The 18,117-nt window shown below is 41.5% G+C and overlaps 1 protein-coding gene across 2 annotated transcripts; it reads left to right on the top strand.

Annotated features, from left to right (window-relative positions):
• Positions 1-165: 165 nt before the first annotated feature.
• Positions 166-6,651, top strand: LOC141921656 (histamine H3 receptor-like). 2 transcript variants are annotated; one of them, XM_074820582.1, is made up of 4 exons: positions 166-250; positions 816-1,104; positions 3,850-4,016; positions 5,764-6,651. In XM_074820582.1, the coding sequence occupies exons 2-4, from the start codon at positions 816-818 to the stop codon at positions 6,547-6,549; spliced, it is 1,242 nt and encodes a 413-aa protein (XP_074676683.1). In that variant the 5' UTR covers positions 166-250; the 3' UTR covers positions 6,550-6,651. The 2 variants fall into 2 exon arrangements, with proteins under 2 accessions (XP_074676683.1, XP_074676685.1); XM_074820584.1 differs by lacking the exon at positions 166-250 and having other exon boundaries at positions 797-1,104.
• The last annotated feature ends 11,466 nt before the right edge of the window (positions 6,652-18,117 follow it).

Genomic DNA, 18,117 nt, shown 5'->3' with positions numbered 1-18,117 from the left:
AGTCACAGCCATGGCCTGCCAACTTCTGTGCACTCTTATCAAAATAAATGAAATTGTGATGAGGAAGGAATATGCCTTTCTGCACCTGCAAAGGGATAAGGGTTTGGCACTTTTTGGAGTGGAAACTTACCTGGAATTACTTGAGAAGTGGAGTATTAGATGGGCCACGCTTATAAAGCCCTCCAAAGTCCAGGTATTTCGTTTGCTGTGCCCAGGGCTGGACTTGCTTCTGACAGGATGAGCTGAAAAGGTATTGATGGTACTTCTGCTGTGTATAACTGAATTTTAAATGCTCTGTAACCAACAGCATTAAGAAATATACATCTCTGTTCTTAACTGTAAAATCTAGTTGGTGGTAATAGTAGCAAGTGCAATAGTGCCTACATTTTACTGTAAGAGAAATAGAATTGTAATAATTTAAATCCTGTAGACCACTGGGGAAGTGAAAATGAGATCTGTTTTTAGCTTCAGCAGAATACAATGTGTAAAAATGCTTACACAATGCTAATATGCAAACTGCTTGACTGTGAAAAGAGTTGTTTTCAGACTAACTTTTCTGACCTCAGTAGATAAGGATCAGCGTTCAGGAGAGAAAGATAATTTATTTTAAAGTGTGCACTTGCTGGTGTTAATGAGGTGTCTTTTTAGATTTTGTTTTCAGGCCAATAGATGCATTTAGATCAAGGAATGTTATAGACTTCAGGTCTTGAAGTCTTCTGGTCCATTATTTTGATATTGTGAATTTTTTTGGATGTGTCAGTATTCAGCCCAGCCTGTTAATAGACTTGTCCTAACCTTTTGGATAACTCCGCCAGATGCAACTTTCTTCCCAGACTGAACTGACCTGGATACACAACATGCACAACAGCACTGCCGAAACTCCACATACGGATGGAACGTGTAATGAGACTTTGTCCACTCAGTCACCGAGTTCTGAGTTTTCACTGGGCGTGTTGGTGCTGCTGGCTTTCCTCATGGTGTTGCTAGCGCTGGTCACCATCCTCGGAAACGTCCTGGTGATCCTTGCTTTCATCATGGACAGAAACCTCAGGCATCGGAGTAACTATTTCTTTCTCAATCTTGCTATTTCTGACTTTGCAGTGGGTAAGTCATAACCATGGAGTCATGTACTATTGGTTTCCTAGGAATCTTATGAGAAGCAATGGGGTTTATTTTCTGGTTGGTTTCTTCTAAGAGAACCCTTTCCCAGCTGTGTGTCTAGTGGGAGGGTAAGGAACGGTGGAAGCAACATGAAGTGTTTAGCAGCCTATTATGTCTCAAAATATGTTATAATAAGAAATGCATCTTTTTTTTTTTTTTTATAAATACTTTTAATGTTGCTTCAGGAAAAAGGAGCAACTATTGTATGTGAATACCAATTGAAGGGAAGAGGTTGTTTATGATTTTCCTTTGCTTCTCCTGTAAAGTTATTCATCACACACATCAGAGCATCCTTCCATTTGACAGTGTAACTGTTTTCTTATACAGCTATCTGTGGTACATCCAGGTAAATTAATTACTTCTCTACATAGTACTAGTGGCTTATGAGTGTACTACACCACCACAAAACACTTTACTACTATGACTTTTTACTGGCTTCAACTCCACGCAGGCTATAGAGCAAATGGTTTGTTTGATGCCAGCAACAGCTTGCTGGCATCTCCCATCTGTTTTCCTTATTAGTCCCCTCTTCCCATACTGTTATTGCAGAAGTCCAGGAGAGTTGGCCCCTGGAGGTGCCATGGATCCGGTCCTGATGGGTGATGCCAGGCGAGGAGGTGGGGGGCATGAATGCCTTATGCAGAGCTCCCTCAGGGTTCAGACCATGGAAACAGCCCAGGCAGCAAAGAAAGCCTGACAAAACCATGGTCCTGTGGCAGGTGTTTCAGCAAGCATCTTGACTTGAGGCTAGCAGGGAGGTATTTCTGCACACAAGTGCTTTCTTTTCAGGACAGTCACAGAAAGCAGTATTCACTGAATCACAAGGAGGGAAATAGCACTCATTGACCTACTCCACTTCTGGCAGTACTGTCCCCCCTAACTGCTGTTCCTTTGTCAGTGCTGTGTAGTGAAGTGTATTAGTTTAGCTGTTAAGATTTTCTTTCATTTATGCTATTTATAACCTGTAGTGCCTAATTCTGGGGCAGAAACCAAATGATGTGTGGCTGGAGCCTTTACTTTCCTGCTCCAGACAGACAACCTGCTAGAGCTGCCATTTCATTGCTCAGGTCTCCTGCAAAAGTCTGTTTCTCCTTGTATCTTACAGTTTAGTCAAGAGATTTAAATATCTACCATCTACATCAGTTCTTGTTTGTGGCTGGTGCCTTACAGAGTCTTAAATCAGCCAAGAAGAAATGATTGGTATCAATATTGGCCTATAGACTATGCAAATCTAAGACTTTGTCTCTGAGATCAGTCAGAAAATAGTTTTTTTGAAGATGCTGTGGTATTTTTTTTTAATTTCTTAGAAGTCTTCTATCTTTCCAGGCATGTGACTCATGTCTTTTGCATCCACTAATTAGTAAGTGAGAATAGTTTAAAATATAATGCTTAAAATCTGATTCTTGCATCTGTATTTATACCCATAGCTAAAAGCAGTCACTACTTTTTGACATGGTGCCAAACACTGATCCCATTGAAGTTGATGAGAGCAGTAGCTGTCATCAGCAACTATGAAAAATGAGTATTTTGTACAAAAGAGGTGCTGCTTGTATTTAAGATATATGTTAAAAGAAGCCATCAGTATTGAAAGTGCAGTGCGCATTTCCTTGGATAACAAACAGTCTGTGAGCTCATTGCCCAGAGATTTATTTTCAGTGGGCCACATTAGCCTGGATATGTTCAGTAACTCCCAAGAACTTGACGGACATATTAAGAAAAGAATAATCTGAAGAGGTTAAAGTGGGTCTTGAAGATGCATATAGTCTCCTATTTGGATCTGATAGATCAGCATTTTCAGGAATGTAGCATCAGATATTGCACCATACTTTTGAAAGAATATTAGTGGTAAAATTAAGAAGTTGTTGGCTTAAAAATAAAACATGAACATAACTTTCTTATAAAAGTGCTTCAGTGGAAGGCCTTTTGGACAAAAACCCAAATGTAACAAACCAAAAAATAGTTCTGGAGTTAATCGTGGCTGGAGAACCAGTGTGAGATTAAAAGTCCCCTTAAAAATGGGAGAGGGTTTCATACCTCTGCTGTGTCTGCCCTATTTCTGATAGGTTTCCAGACACCACACAGACTGTCCAATATATTGCCTCTAGCTTACAAATGCTAACCAATCTTACAGTAATAACCAACATTAGCAACATCTGTAGATGTGTCTGGGGGAAAACTCTGACACAGATAAAAGACTAGAGGGTATACAGTGATGAGGTTACATATCAGAGTGCAACCACAGTGTGTATTTGCTGCAGCACTGATTGTATACCTTTAGACACTCCAAGTTGGTCAGACTGCAGTTTTCTTCTTCATCAGATCCTTCTTTGTTGATTTACCTTGAGCTTATTCCCAACAATCAGTATACACAATCATAGAATCATGGAATGGTTTGGGTTCGAAGGTACCTTAAAGACCATCTGGTTCCAACCCCCCTGACACAGGCAGGGACACCTTCCAGTAGACCAGATTGCTCAAAATAAATACACTAAGACCTAATACATAGAAAGTCACCATCAGATTTCACAAGAATGTAAGAATTTCTGTATATAAATTACCTATTCATCTTAATAGATTTTTTTTTTTTTCTTTTTAGCCAAATACCAGAATAGTGTTTCTCTTTGCTTCCAGGAGTACTCTTTGCAATCCATATGAACTGCATGGTGTATCTGTGGTTGCTTTCCATAGGTGTGTTCTGCATGCCTCTCTACATCCCTTACAGCCTGACGGGGAAATGGCACTTGGGAAGAGGTGTCTGCAAGCTCTGGCTAGCTATGGACTATCTCCTGTGCACAGCTTCAGTATTTAACATTGTTCTTATCAGCTATGACCGTTTCCTGTCAGTTACTAAAGCTGTAAGTACCCTGTTTATAGCTTCTCTGATTACGTCGCAAGATCATTAGAGGATTATATTCACCAACTTCTGTCATGTTGGTGAGTATAAGCCCAAATTTAATCGAGATAATAGGCCTCAAAAATGTGCTGGCATGTGGAGACTGTTAGATATTTGCAGCTAGATGTGGTGAATGTTCTGCACTGAGCATGCTCCATCTCAGAGCCAGTCAAACAGGACTTCTCTCACAATTTCTGCCGCAGGTTGCTGTAGTGCTATTGCTTCAGGGAAAGCAGGCTGAGGTGTGAAAAGGGTAAGTAAGGCAGGAGGCTGGTAAAAAAGGGGCAAGGAAAGACGAAATCTGAAGTAAACTGGATTTGGGTTTGGACCTACAATCAGGCATTGGAGGAAAAGGCAGTGGGGCTAGGGCAGTGAAATGAAGGACTCTGGGGAGGATGTCTAGACCTGAGACATGGTCCCAAACGACCTGGAGCAGATTGAGAGCAAGAGCAAACAGGGCAGAGAGTGGGACAAGGGAAGGCTGCAGTGACTGGCTGCGAACATGCGGCAATAAACTCCTCTCGGTACCTGGAGGAGAACCCCAGACTTCAGACACACTCTATGTCTCTGCTTTCTGCAGAGCATCCTACGCATGTTACGTGCGCTTTATGTCTTGGTTCATACTAAGATTGGAGACCAGCATTTCTCACTAGCCATGCTGTTAGCTCAAGTGGCAGGGAAATGTCAGGGAGAGCTAAAGGTTCCAGCTCTTTAGTGATTCATGAGAATGTGAATATCATGTCATATGGTAGAGTTTCAGTTTTATTTTTGTTGATTATAATTAATTTAACTTATTATAATTGCCTTTTTCATTACATTTTATTACTTTATGTTAATTTATTTTAAGGGAAAAATCTGGGCAATCAAACACCAAAACACATAAGAAATATTACACTGGAAAGCCAAAGACTCAGCATTTGCAAAGTGCAAAATTAAGACCACCTGTGCAAGAGTAATTAAGACCTATGGACAAGTGTATGATAGTCTTTAATGACATTAACATACCTTTTTTTTTTTAATTGGATATCTAGATTTTTTTCAATTGGATATCCCAGAATTACACATTCAGCCTCTCATCCTGTGAAAGGGATGGAGCAGGGTGTAAGCTGCAATATATCTGTCTGTTCTGCAACATACAGTGGAAAATATGTACTGGCCCCAGATTGGGGGGAGAAGGAAGAAAAGGGATGATTTTGTCTTTCATCAGCTAAAGGCTGCATTGCAGAGCTGAAATCTATTCCTACCTCCTCATGAAGTGTTCAATAAACAATTTTCTCAAAGGTGGGTGTTAAATACACGTGACACATTTTCTGTTGACCACTGTGACATATATAGTCCTATTTGCTTGTAAAATGTTGTAAAAAACAGTGCAGTTGTCAGTGAATGGGAGTCATGCTCTGAACAACTATAAAATGCTAATTACTCTGGCACTTCAGACCACAGATGTCTCAAACAAGACATACCAAATTGGTACTGATGGATGATCATGTTTTGTTATCCAGACCAGAAGCCTAGCACAGTCGCATTAACTTGGAGAGACACCCCTATGTCAACATCAATAAATTACACATACGTGACTGAGCTTCAGCTGATCAGCATAGCTGCAGCTCTAAATTACCAAGCACTCTACTAAATTACTCTTCTGCTACTTCTGTTGGCTCCAAAACCTGTCTCTACAGGTGAGACCTTTTTCTTTTTTTCCCTTGAAGGTATCTTACAGAGCCCAGCAGGGAATAACATCCAACCCTGTCATCAAGATGGTGGCCATATGGGTCTTTGCCTTCCTCCTCTACTGCCCGGCAATCCTCTTTTGGGAGCACGTGGCCGGACACAGTGTGGTAGCAGCGGATCAGTGCTACGCTGAGTTCTTTAACAACTGGTACTTCCTCCTGTGCGCATCCACCCTGGAGTTCTTTGTGCCGCTGCTCTCAGTGACCTACTTCAATGTGCACATCTTCCACAACATCCAGAGGCGCCAGCGGCATGGCAGCATGCAAGATTGCGAGCCTCCAAGGAGCGGCAGCCTGTCCTGGAGATGTTGCTTCTCACTGAGGCAAGGAGTGTTTTCTCCTCCATTGGAAGCAGAGGACAGTGTTTCTTCCTCCATGAAGCCAAAGAAAGAGTCCTTGGTAACTGAGAGCTCATCTCCATCCAGAGGCAATTCTGTAACCCCAGAAAATGACTTCTCTGTTTCCTTCTGTGCAAGGACCAGGTCAAAACTGCAGCAGGACAAGAAAATAGCGAAATCACTTGCCATAATTGTGTGCGTCTTTGCCATTTGCTGGGCCCCATACACTTTACTGATGATTATTCGTGGGGCCTGCCAAGGCACCTGTGTCCATAACTCCTTGTATGAAATAACCTTTTGGCTTTTGTGGATCAATTCTTCTCTGAATCCATTTCTCTACCCTCTCTGTCATGTTAAATTTCGAATGGCTTTCATGAAAATATTATGTCCCAAAAAGTTTGCAACATTGAGATCAGGCTCTTTTTAGAAAGAAAAAGAAAAAAAAAGGCTCAAGAGGAGCTGGATGAGGGATGTAAGTAGCCACAGTTTGAAATCAGAGTTAGTCTCTTCCAGGAGATTAGTCTAGTTAGAAAGCCTAGATAAGCCTTTTGTGAAATATGTCCTCCTTCAGATAAACGTTCATGCCCAAAGTTTGTGTACTTTTCCCAGCTATTTCAATTGGTCAGTTAAAGGATAGTGCCCTTGTCTGACTAGTAGTCTATCCACATCATCTTCATTCGTGTTGTTGAAGATACTATCTTCCACTGCAGTACAGCTTATATTTCTGTTCATGGGTGCTATTAGTTAAAAATACAATGAAGGTCAGTATTTGCTGTAAGGTCAATAGTATTCTAAAGTTAATATCTTCTCTATTCTATTTCTTTTGAACAGTTCTATTGCATTCAGAAGCATTTTTTTCCTTATCATAAAACATCCATGACTTTTGTTGTCAGGCACATAGGAGGATTACTTCCTTACACTACAGATGTTTGGACATCAGGGGAATACAGGGACTACTTCTAAAAACTCAAGTGAAGGTGGTCTCTGCAGAAGGGCATTAATCTGCATACTTGCTCAGATGCAGCAGTAGAGAATTCAGGTGTGTAAAACCATGTGCATCTCCAGCTATTTTTCAAGAAACAAGTCTTCTACTGCTATAGTTTTGGGACATCATAGAAAAGGGTAGTGTTTGTTCTTACTCCTTGAGAGAGAAAATCTGCTGGTGGTGGTCCAAGGGAGGATGTGTGCAGCAGTCTGAGCAGCTCTAACACCGCCTAGCTCTGGATCCTTTTGTGACTCACAATGAAGCTCCAACCCATACAGTGAAAAATGCTGGTCTTACAAGCCCTGCTCACTTCCAAGTACAACACAATGCACAGGGACCAATTCAACCCTACACTTGAGCAAATACCCATTTGGCTCAGTGTGCCAACAGGCAAGCAATTCAAATAATTGAGAAACAGGCTAAATGTGAATATTATATCTCATTTGACCTCTTCTGTACTTCTTCTATTTCTGTTACAAGCCACTTGGAGGTTACGATAAATGGGTAAACTTCTTATACACTGTGTAAGGCTGTGTTTGGTTTGCTGCACAAGCCAGGAAAATGACTGACCTTGATGACTCCCTATAGTATGTGTGGTGACTTAGCTGAGACAGCATGGAGGTAATCTTTCAATACACAGTTTCCAAACTGTTAAGGGTTATTTAGTTGCACAACTTTGGAATTACCAGGTACTAGATTCCTTACTAAATAAACAGGTGTAACTCTCTAAAATACAAATAGTTTCTTTTCATCACACTGTCAGTAAGTACAAGGCTAGCAAATAAATGAAAGAATAAATACTAAAGAAATTAGAGAGGTAGTAGATGTCTCTTTTATCTTCCAGTTTTATTTAGTGTATATTCATGCAGTATTATTAGTATATTTTACTTAATACTCTTCTGAATGTTCTTCTTCTGAGCTGAACTACCACTTAATCACAGTTATTTGTTTTGCTATACTATATGACAATTTAAACTCATCTACTTACACAAGTTACACATGTATTCAATAATGTAGGAAGTGTTGTCTCTCAAACATGAGCTGAGAACTCTAAGAGTCAGTAGAAACTACTTCAAATACCTGTTTTTTAAATAGAGCTTTGCTGAAGATGTTAATCATGTGATACAACATAAGAACTGAAAATAACATAGTGCAGAGAACACATGAAAGAAATACATAACTTTTTTAAAAAAAAACCTTAAAGAGAAGAATCACAATTTTTATATTTTTAAAGTTTTTTAAATGCTAGGAAACACCAATAGGTAGTCAGCCTTTTGGGAATAAACTTGCCTAAGATTCAGGTGTGAAGTGCTGAGGAAGAAGGGGCATTCTTACACCTACAGGTGGAAATGAGAAAACAAATTCAGTGTCAGGAGAATGATAGCCAGGGACACAGCCCCTATTTGACTGTCTAATCCCTAATAAAAATCTGCATTACAACAAATACAGCAAGGAGATGTACTTCTGTTGACATCGTCTCCAGGTGATTACCTAGCTCAGCCTGATCTTATTCCACTGTCATACTCAGTGGTGAAAAGTTCTTTCCTGCTACAGCCTCTGACCCATTATAATTTCCTTTGATTATTTATTTTTTCTTTCTATTACATTTATTTTTGGACTAACAGGGGGTAAGTATAAACTTACAAAGCCTATGGTGTAACGGAGAGGTTTACAAAAGCAAATTGGCTTTTCTACTTCCTCTCCAGCATTCTCTGAATACACTTCTTGTTTGTTCTTTATGCTAGATGCAATCTCTTTGGTTGATGCCTAAACAGCATCGGGCGTTGTAGCATCTTGGCCAATGAGTTGGGCTTGTAATTGCTTAAAGTCAACAGATATATCCAAAGCAGGTCAGAACACAAAACACAAGTGCCCACTACACCCATCTGTTTTCTTTAAGCACAGTGTGTAACAGTCTTTTACCCTGCAAAGCGCTTGTCATTCTTTTAAAATGCAACTTGTAAAGTCAGTAGTGTTGAACATGTGCAAACAAATCCTTTTGTGTCAGCTTTAAGAGCAAATGGCTCCTTAATGCTTTATAAGACATGCTTTTGATAGTGTTAACAATAGGGAGTTAAAGGTCTCATTCTGGTTGGTTTATCAAAAGGATATCTATGAAATGAAGCCACTGTCATGTGTAGATAAGGACACATACTCTTAAATTTATGACATGTTATATTTTTTTTGTTCTTCCTTTTCCTTGCTCCCATCATTTGCTCGCTTCTCATACCAGCTTGTTCTCTGCCACAACTGGTTGGTACAGGCCAGAACAACAGCTGAGTGCTGGTATCAACAATGACTTATTTTTAAGCAGTCTGAGGCCTTGTGAAGTCTGTGGCAGTGCCCTGTGCAAGGCTCAGGAAAAGCAAATTGAATACAAGATACTTCTCACAAGCCTAGTTCTTCTGAAGGGCAGTGATACACATAACACTGTCTCCATTTATGTTTACTTGATATGTTAGAAGTTACCAGAACAATTACTCTAACTGGACAGTTTCAGTAATACCTCTGGCTTATTTCTGGCACCCTTTGCAACTGTAATGGGAAATAAGTTGGGAATCTAGTTGCTCTTGTCTCTCTCACTTTTTGTGAGCTATCATTAGTAGGATAGAGGAGTAAGAAAGAAGCTGATGGGCAAGAAAAATGGAGTGGTTTAGGTGAGGGGCTAGATTAGTCTCTATTCCTCTGACGTATAAGTTGTTTCCAGCAGAGAAAGACACAGGATCTCTGTACATTGTACTCCTTATCCTTCAGCCAGGCAGAAGAAATATTTGGAACTGTCAAAGGGAGGGTTTAGTCTTGTGGACCATGGGTCCCTGTGGAAGTTGCACAGATAAGCTGCATTACTGACCTAAGTGCTGATGACAGGAAATTCTCCCCGCACCTGCTCTGAACTCATGGTCAGTGCAGGTTCTGCAAGCCAAGGCATGGAGTCTGTGCTGATGAAAGGCATCAGTAAGGGTGCTGGTTAGAGGGAAAAGTGATACCGCTCTCAGATACAAATTTCACTTCTCCCTTGGATTGACAGAACCATATGGGACTTTTCACATATACATTATTTGGTAAGTGGAGTGACCTGACAACTTCTCGTTTTTCTTACACAATAATAATAAAAAAAAATCCTATTTCAAAATACCAGAGTAAAACTTTACTTTGAAGTACAGAATTTACTTGAAAATTGCTATGAAAATGTGTGAAGAAAAAGCTATTATAAACAAAATTCAGATGGGTATCTAAGTGCAAAAGCTAGGGTTGAATAAAAGACAGTGTCACACTTTTTAGGAGGAATCTGTCTGGATTCTGGAGACATGGCTTTTTAGTTTCATTACTGAGCAACAGCATAGTCCTTCATGAAAAATCTTCTTTGGGCTCTAACCAAAAGAACTGATGAAGCACCTCTTGCTGAGCAAATATTAGTCAAGAACAATTGAGTCTTATTTCTATTTGTGTGAGGGCCCTGTGGACATCCAATAGGCCCTAACTGCCATGACCAACCTCACCTGGACCCCCACCCCTGACATCAACCTTGGGCCCTGGAGCACCATTACACTGGGGTGGTCCTGGCCTGAGTTACATGAGTGCCTGTAGGCTGCTCTCAGCTCTGTCTTATGCATTTTTTTGAGGTTTTGACTGGACTTCTGAGATTGGCCTTGGACCCAGCTTGTCACCTCATGTTTGTGTCATGTTGTCCCTCAGCTATACTTGGGGAACTGAAGTCATCCACAGTGGAATAATCTGTGATATCACTTGTGTCTCAGAAAGAAATCACACAAGTGGAGCAAATCCAGTCCTATCAAGGGTTCCCCAGGAGGTTCTCAGCTCTGCCTGCCAAGGGTCTCTTCTTCTTCCCCCAAAACAATTCCAGATCCCACACTTTCCTTTTATTTTTTTTTTTTTTTGTCAGTGTGATCCTAATACTTAATCATTATATCAATCTTCCCTTCAATTGCATCCTTCAATGCTGTTTTTTTTCCTTTCATCCTCACCACATTTCTTGTATTCCTGTAGTACCTGGTTTCCCATTTTGCATCAGGTAGTTCATGTTCCTCCATACTGTTGTAGTGCTTATAGATTTGCTATGGCACATATTTCTGTGTGCCTTGCTCAGCAATTCCCCAGGCATACTGGTAAAGCTTTTTCACTAAACATATCATAGATCGGATTGCTGTTCTCACTTACATTACCATTTCCTTTCTCATTTCCTGTACAGTAAAAACATCTTTCTTTTTAAGAGATCTACACAGAAATTGAATATTCCCTGAGTAAAACCTGTTGCTGTTAACATGTTAGCAATCTAACACAACCATAAATACCTCCTCTTACCTTATACAGACTTTACCATTCATAGCCTACCTGTTATTAGGCTGCTGTAATTTTTGGTAGACACAGGGTTCTTGCATATCATCACTTCAGAACAGGTCTCACCCCTGGTATTTCTAAAATGGCAGTGCTGCCTTATCTCACAAATTCCAAAACCTAACGACATGTGCTCCTAACAAATATCATAGAAGCATGGAATGGTTTGGGTGGGAAGATACCTTAAAGATCATCTATTTCCAACCCCCTGCCATGGGCAGGGACACCTTCCACTAGACCAGGTTGCTCAAAGCCCCGTCCAACCTGTCCTTGAGCACTTCCAGGGAGGGGGCATCTACAGCTTCTCTGGGCAACTTTTTCCAGTGTCTCACCACCCTCACAGTGGAGAATTTCTTCCTTATATCTAATCTAAATCTACCCTCCTTCAGTTTAAAACTGTTACCCCTCATCCTATCACTACACTCCCTGATAAGAGTCCCTCCCTATCTTTCCTGTAGGCCCCCTTTAAGTACTGGAAGGCTGCTGTGAGGTCTCACTAGAGCCTTTTGTCCTCCAGGTAAGGTCTCATGAGAGCAGAGTAGAGGGGGAGAATACCCTCCCTCAACCTGCTGACCACACTTCTCCTGATGCAGCCCAGAATATGGTTGGCTTTCTGGGCTGTGAGCACACACTGCTGGCTCATATTCAGTTTTCCAGCCACTAATACCCCCAAGTCCTTCTCTGCAGGGCTGCTCTCAATCCATTCATCACCCAGCCTGTATTTGTGCTTGGGATTGCCTCGACCCATATGCACTTCACTGGGCCTTGCTGAACTTCATGAGGTTCACACAGGCCCACCTCTCCAGCCTGTCAAGGTCCCTCTGGATGACATCCCTTCCCTCCAGCGTGTCCACTGCACCACAGAGCTTGGTGTCATCAGCAAACTTGATGAGGGTGAACTCAATCCCACTGTCCATGTCTCAAAGATGTTAAACAGCGCTGGTCCCAATACTGACTCTTGAGGAATGTCACTGTCACGGCTCTCCACTTGGACATTGAGCTGTTGACTGTAACTCTTTGAGTGTGACCATCCAGCCAATTCTTACCCACTGGGTGGTGCATCCACCAAATCCATGTCTCTCCAATTTAGAGACAAGAATGTCATGCGGGACAGTGTCAAATGCTTTGCACAAGTCCAGGTAGATGACATCAGTTGCTCACATTCATAGCTGATTCCCTTTGATAGTGTGGAAATTCTAGCACAATATTTTGTAAGGGTTTTGAGAACTTGGATTAAACATGATATAAAATGCAAAATTTTTATTTAAGACAAAGTGTTTAAAAAAAAAAAAATCAACCAGGATCAGAAATGAAGATATTTTAAGCAAAGAAACACAATAGATATATCCAGACCAGAAAAATCCAATTCCTCTTTGATCTTGTTTTCTACCTGCATATGTTTAGTTTAAAAACAATGTTTTGACAGCAGTTAATGAACTGAGTTAGAAATAGCTTTCCTACTGTAAACAGGGTAAAGTGTTGTAGTGTATGGCAAAACTGGAACAGAATCATATAATGAGAGAAGATGAAGGTGAAGTCCAATTTTTTACTGTGCTGAAGGGACTGCTTTCTTGAACAGATGGGAAATGAAAAAAGCAGACTGTGTCTTTCCTTACATCACCAAAACTAGGAATTGCCCTCTAAAGACACTCCCCCTCTAGCCTTTTTTTCAGGATCTGGCTACTACAAGCTGAATGAAACTTTCTTGCCTTTAAGTGCTTGTGCAGTGCTCTGATCTTCACTCGTGTGCATACTTGCTCACTCATTTTCTCTCCTTGCTAAACAACTCTGTCCAAAGTTTTTATCTTGAGTATGCTTTTTTTTTTTTGGCAAGAACTCTCCCTTATCACTCTATCTTTAAAGAAGAACATTCGTTAGACCTATCGGTTGCAACAAGACTCAATATAACCAATAGTGACTCTTCACTGATGTGTTCTGTCTTGAGCTGTGGAAACATTTGAAATCAGCTGCTCCCTTTCCCCCATTTTCTGTAGGACAAGGTACAACGATTTGTGCTTGTCCTTTTCACACTGGTGTCTCTTGGTCATCCTACCTAGGTCTGACAGAGAAAGCAACACAACCTCCCCTTTTATTTCTCACTCCTAGGAAGGAGGGCAGTCACACTGCCCTGTAGGTGCCTTGTAAAAGAGAAGGCCAGCTTTCCCCAAACACCTGCATCGCTAACGAAATGAGAAGCTCCTCCAGAGCATGATTTAGAGGAGAGATCTGATTTAACCCCTTGAGACAGACGTTCAGAGGGCCTCTTCATCCCCAGGTAGGCTTGTGAAGGCAGGCGCTGTGAGCGCATCTGCTGGCTTTCCTTATAGCTTCTCACAGATGCCTCATTCTTAGCATTTTTCCTCTCACTGTTCCAACCAACATGCACCTGCAGATGTCACTAGTGCTACATGGTATTTTTAAACCTTGCAAATCCGTGGGTTTTTCAGAAGGTGCCATTTGTATGTACAATCCTGCATGATGTGACACCAGCACCCTTCCGCTAAAACCACCGCCAGATCTGTTATATTACATCTAATATTTACTCTGCTGCAGAAAAGATTAAGGGAAGGGCTTATTACCTTGGCAAAGAAAGGAAGATTTAGTCATACACATAATCATAAGTCAGTGCAAGGCTTCTTCTTAAGTTGCCCTGCATAGAAATCGTCCTGTACTCTCTGCATTTAAAGCAGAGCCATCTATTGCCCGTGGAAAAGGATTGAGAGCCATACCCAGCTGAGAGCAGGTCCTCAGCATCGGCTTATTGAAAAAGTGTGTCCTCTCCTCTGAAATAAAAGTCTTTGTTCACAGGATTGCTTTAAGGCTATTCTAATTGTGGACTGCTGCTAAAAAAGCTGTCTGGCTCCCCTACCCTTCCTGCTGTTGCTGCTGCTCCTGGCCCCGTGGTCCTGCCCTGCTGCCATCCTGGGTGAGGGCCTTGTGCAAGTGCACAGGAAATTCAATCTAGGAACTGATCCAGGTGAAAAATAACCTTTTTTCTGTTTGGTTGGTTAGTTTTGGGTGAGTACCTTGTCTAGCTTATCACACAAGCACAGAAGTGCTAGCTGCTGGTGTAACAGAAGAGGTGGGACCTCTCCCTTTGTCAGCAGCTTATTTTTGGTTCAGCGTAAAGTAATGATGAAGCTGCAGCTTTGGATATGAGTTCTTGGATATATTTATCAGTCATTTTCTACATATCAGATCTTTAACTTGGCTGTTTTGGTAAACATCCAGTGACTTTAGCAAAGTTGTGCCAAACTAGAATGGAGTAGGACCTTGCCTGATCTGTACAGTGGACAACTTCAAGGGGATCTGCTCAGCTGGGGTTTTGGGGCTGGAGATCTTTCCCAGTGGGACGGATCTTAGTTCTACTACTTTCTCTGGTGTGCTAAGAGTCTTAACAACTTTAGCTCTGTCTCGAGTCCTTTGTAGGGGGGAAGCTGTCTGTGACTGTTAAAATTAGTGGAGTTCCCTGCTGAGACATTTACATTCAACTGATTCTGCCGCTTTTGACAACTGACTGCAAATAGAGTCAGTCCTCAACTATATACAAAGACACTATGTCAGTGCAAATGCCTGTGTTACAGGACATGAGCCAAATTAATTTCTGGAATAATGCCATGGAAGTTAATGGGTGTAGCCTCTGAAGTTTAACTGTTTGCATTATTTGTATTATATTTCAGTAATAATTTCTGGTGTGTGCTGATCAATTGGTTTCCAACCTGTTCTACTACTGTTATTTCAGGTTAACTCATTGCCCGGCTTTTCTGGTATCATAGTGACAAGCACACTGTTTCTTTTCTGTTCTCTGTCACTGGGTTGTTCACACTGGTTAATGTCACAACGTGCTGGCTAATTTTCTCATTATTATACATCAGGTTTCCTTTGCTGTGTTCTGCCTGGTCAGTTGCCTCTTTGCACCAGATCACCAGGCTATGTGTATCCTGATAGAGAGCAAACAGCACTGGCCTCTGACTCACCTTCTTTTCCAGCCTCACACCTAGTGTTGTACCCTTCCTCTCTACCATGTTGGGGGAACTGGAAATAGAGTCCTTTGAGGAGCTGTATGTAAATGCTTGTTTGGTTTTTTTTTTCTTGATAAAGAATGGCAATATTATCTTTTTTAATATTCTTCCCATCTAGCATGCAGGTTTATGTCTTCCTTGCTACTTGAATATATGCATATATGAGACTGAAGAAAGGAGAGTTTAAACCAAAACTGAGGCAAAAAGGTGCTTTAATTGCCTTCAGAGATTCTTGCCATGTCCAGAGCTTAGGGCCTGGTCTCTGTGCATGTTATTTCTTGTGAAGTCACTAGATTTGTTGCACCTTGGTATTGTGGAAGGTCACATCTATGCAGGGAGGAAAAGCAGAAGGTTATTCCAACTTTTGAGCCTTAAAAGAGAGACCTGAACTCCATTGAGGAGCCAGTGTGGAGAGTGAATCACCAAGGTAGTTGACCTGCAAAAACATGTGATGCTGACCTGAGAAGCTGCTTTGTCATTTAAAATATAGAATAAACCCTTGACCAACTTGGAGAGGGCAATGAATTTTCAGCTGGAGCTAAGAAGGTTTCTTCTGGTCCCCTGCTGAGCAGGGCAAGGCTTATTAGGGAAAAACTGATGTCTAATTTGATTGGGCTCACAGGTTGAAATCAGTGGTTTTACTGACACTCATGCTGATGTGACTTCAGGCTTCCAATGACACTGGGAGGTGGGAGGACAATGACATTAAAACTGTAGCTCCATTTGAGGTGTGATTGTGCATTTTGTTCCTGTTCCACTGGGGCGCTGGAGCCAGTACCATTGGTCAGCTACAGGGGAGTTTTGGTACTCCTAATCTGGCAAAAATGTTGTTTACTCTTTTTAACTTTTGACCTGGAATATTGAGCAATAAAATGCATTTTATGTACTAGTGCTCCAATGGATAAAAATACATAATCTCTTTTATGGATGAATAAAATACACATAGACTAACATATGCAGACTGCTGGCATATCCGAATGTAATGTGTTGATTTGCCGTACTTCTGTGTGGACCACACAGATCTTGAAAGGTAGAAAGGGAAAGCCTGAACCAAACTGGGGATATGAGGGGGAGTAGTTAGTTGCCTATTAAAACAGCAAACAGGCAAAAAACCTCTGGTTTTGGTAAAGAACTTGAGCTGGATCTGAATGTCTCTTCTCACATAGCTTCTTAGATGTTAGAAAGGACTCTCTGAAGATCAGCTGAGTCAATTTCCACAGAGAGATCTGGCAGACTTCTTTGGATGTATTTTTCATGAGAAAGGGAACCAGCAGAGCAACAGGTGTGATTCAGTGCTATGCTATATCCAGATCCAGTTCTGGACAGGTTAAATAGGGTCTTTCTTTTTTTATTCCCCCAAATTTGCTGGATTTTTAGCTAAGTGCTTTTTACAAAGGATGTTAGTAACATGGGTGTAATTTATTAGATTGCTGGGGTTAAAAAAATGGTTTCTCTAATTTTTGACATGTCAGCTATGTGAAGAAATATCCAGAGAGGGAAAAGCGTGAGTTGGACTTTTGCACTGCTAATAATATCACAGTTTTATGGTCAGGTCAGGAAGAGGGGACTATCTCACCCACAGCGGAGCAACTTCAAGTCTCTCTGTAGTGATTAGTATTCCTGGGGCAAGTCTGTTTATTTCCTGCACTTGAAGGCACATAGTGTTCATATAGGTCATTGCCTCCTTTCCTTCCTCCCCCGATCCTCCCAAAGCAAAAATCACCAGTGTAAGAGTTCCTGTGGGTGCTTTTTGGTGGACCTTGCTGTTAGGATCTTTTCATCTTGGATTGCCTTTCTTTCTCGCTCCAGGCCATTAACCTTTGTCTTGTCCCCTTTGACTGCTCTGCATAATTCCTGCCTCTCCCTGGCTCTTCCTCGTTTAGATTTATTAATAGAAAGGAAAGCTGCCACCATGGCACCTGAGGGGCTGCTGGTTGAGCCTGCAGTGGGGCAGCAGTCTGCAAAGAGAAGTGCTGCACTTCAGACTGCCCTGGTGGCTCTTGCCATCAGCTGTGCTTTGTCAAGGCACTTAGCATCCAAAGTATCTTTTCTAATAGGCTGAAAGGACTCCACAGCTATGAGGAAAGCCATGCCCTGCCCCAGAGAGAGGAGGGCAGAGATGTGAGGTGTGCAACATGGTACCATGCCCAGGAGGCACCTTTCAAGGGCTGGGTACCCTGTGCATGGGGACGTGGATGGCCCAGGAGGCTCCAATTCTAAATTATCTTCTCATGTAACAACAGACATTCAGGGCAGGTTTGCCTAACTTACGATTTTCCTTGGGCTTGTGAGTTCAAAGCTGGGCAATGTCCTCTGAGTCTTTTGGTTTTTCACTAAATTTCAGGCTTTACAAAAAAAAAACCACCTTTTTTTTGTCTTCAAGCTTTTGTTTAATTCCTTTTCCAATTCATAGCCAAAAGGTGTTTACTCCTCTTTAATACCTCAAATTAAGCTACAAATGCTGTCTCTGGAGGTTTCCAGGCTATAATCTGTTTATTTACTGGTCAAGAATGAGTGTGGTTGAGGTGTTTATTTGAAGAGTGAAGCAAAGAAACGAGGGCCAGCCTGAAGACCTTTGGCTGAGCACACACTTTGACTGGGTTCTTAGGTTGCCCCATCACCCCTGCACTGT

Source organism: Strix aluco, chromosome 1 (genome assembly GCF_031877795.1).
Source record: "Strix aluco isolate bStrAlu1 chromosome 1, bStrAlu1.hap1, whole genome shotgun sequence".
Taxonomy (NCBI): Eukaryota; Metazoa; Chordata; class Aves; order Strigiformes; family Strigidae; genus Strix; species Strix aluco.
The sequence above is the reverse complement of the archived record's forward strand: the minus strand, read 5'-3'. Positions and strand labels throughout refer to the sequence as shown.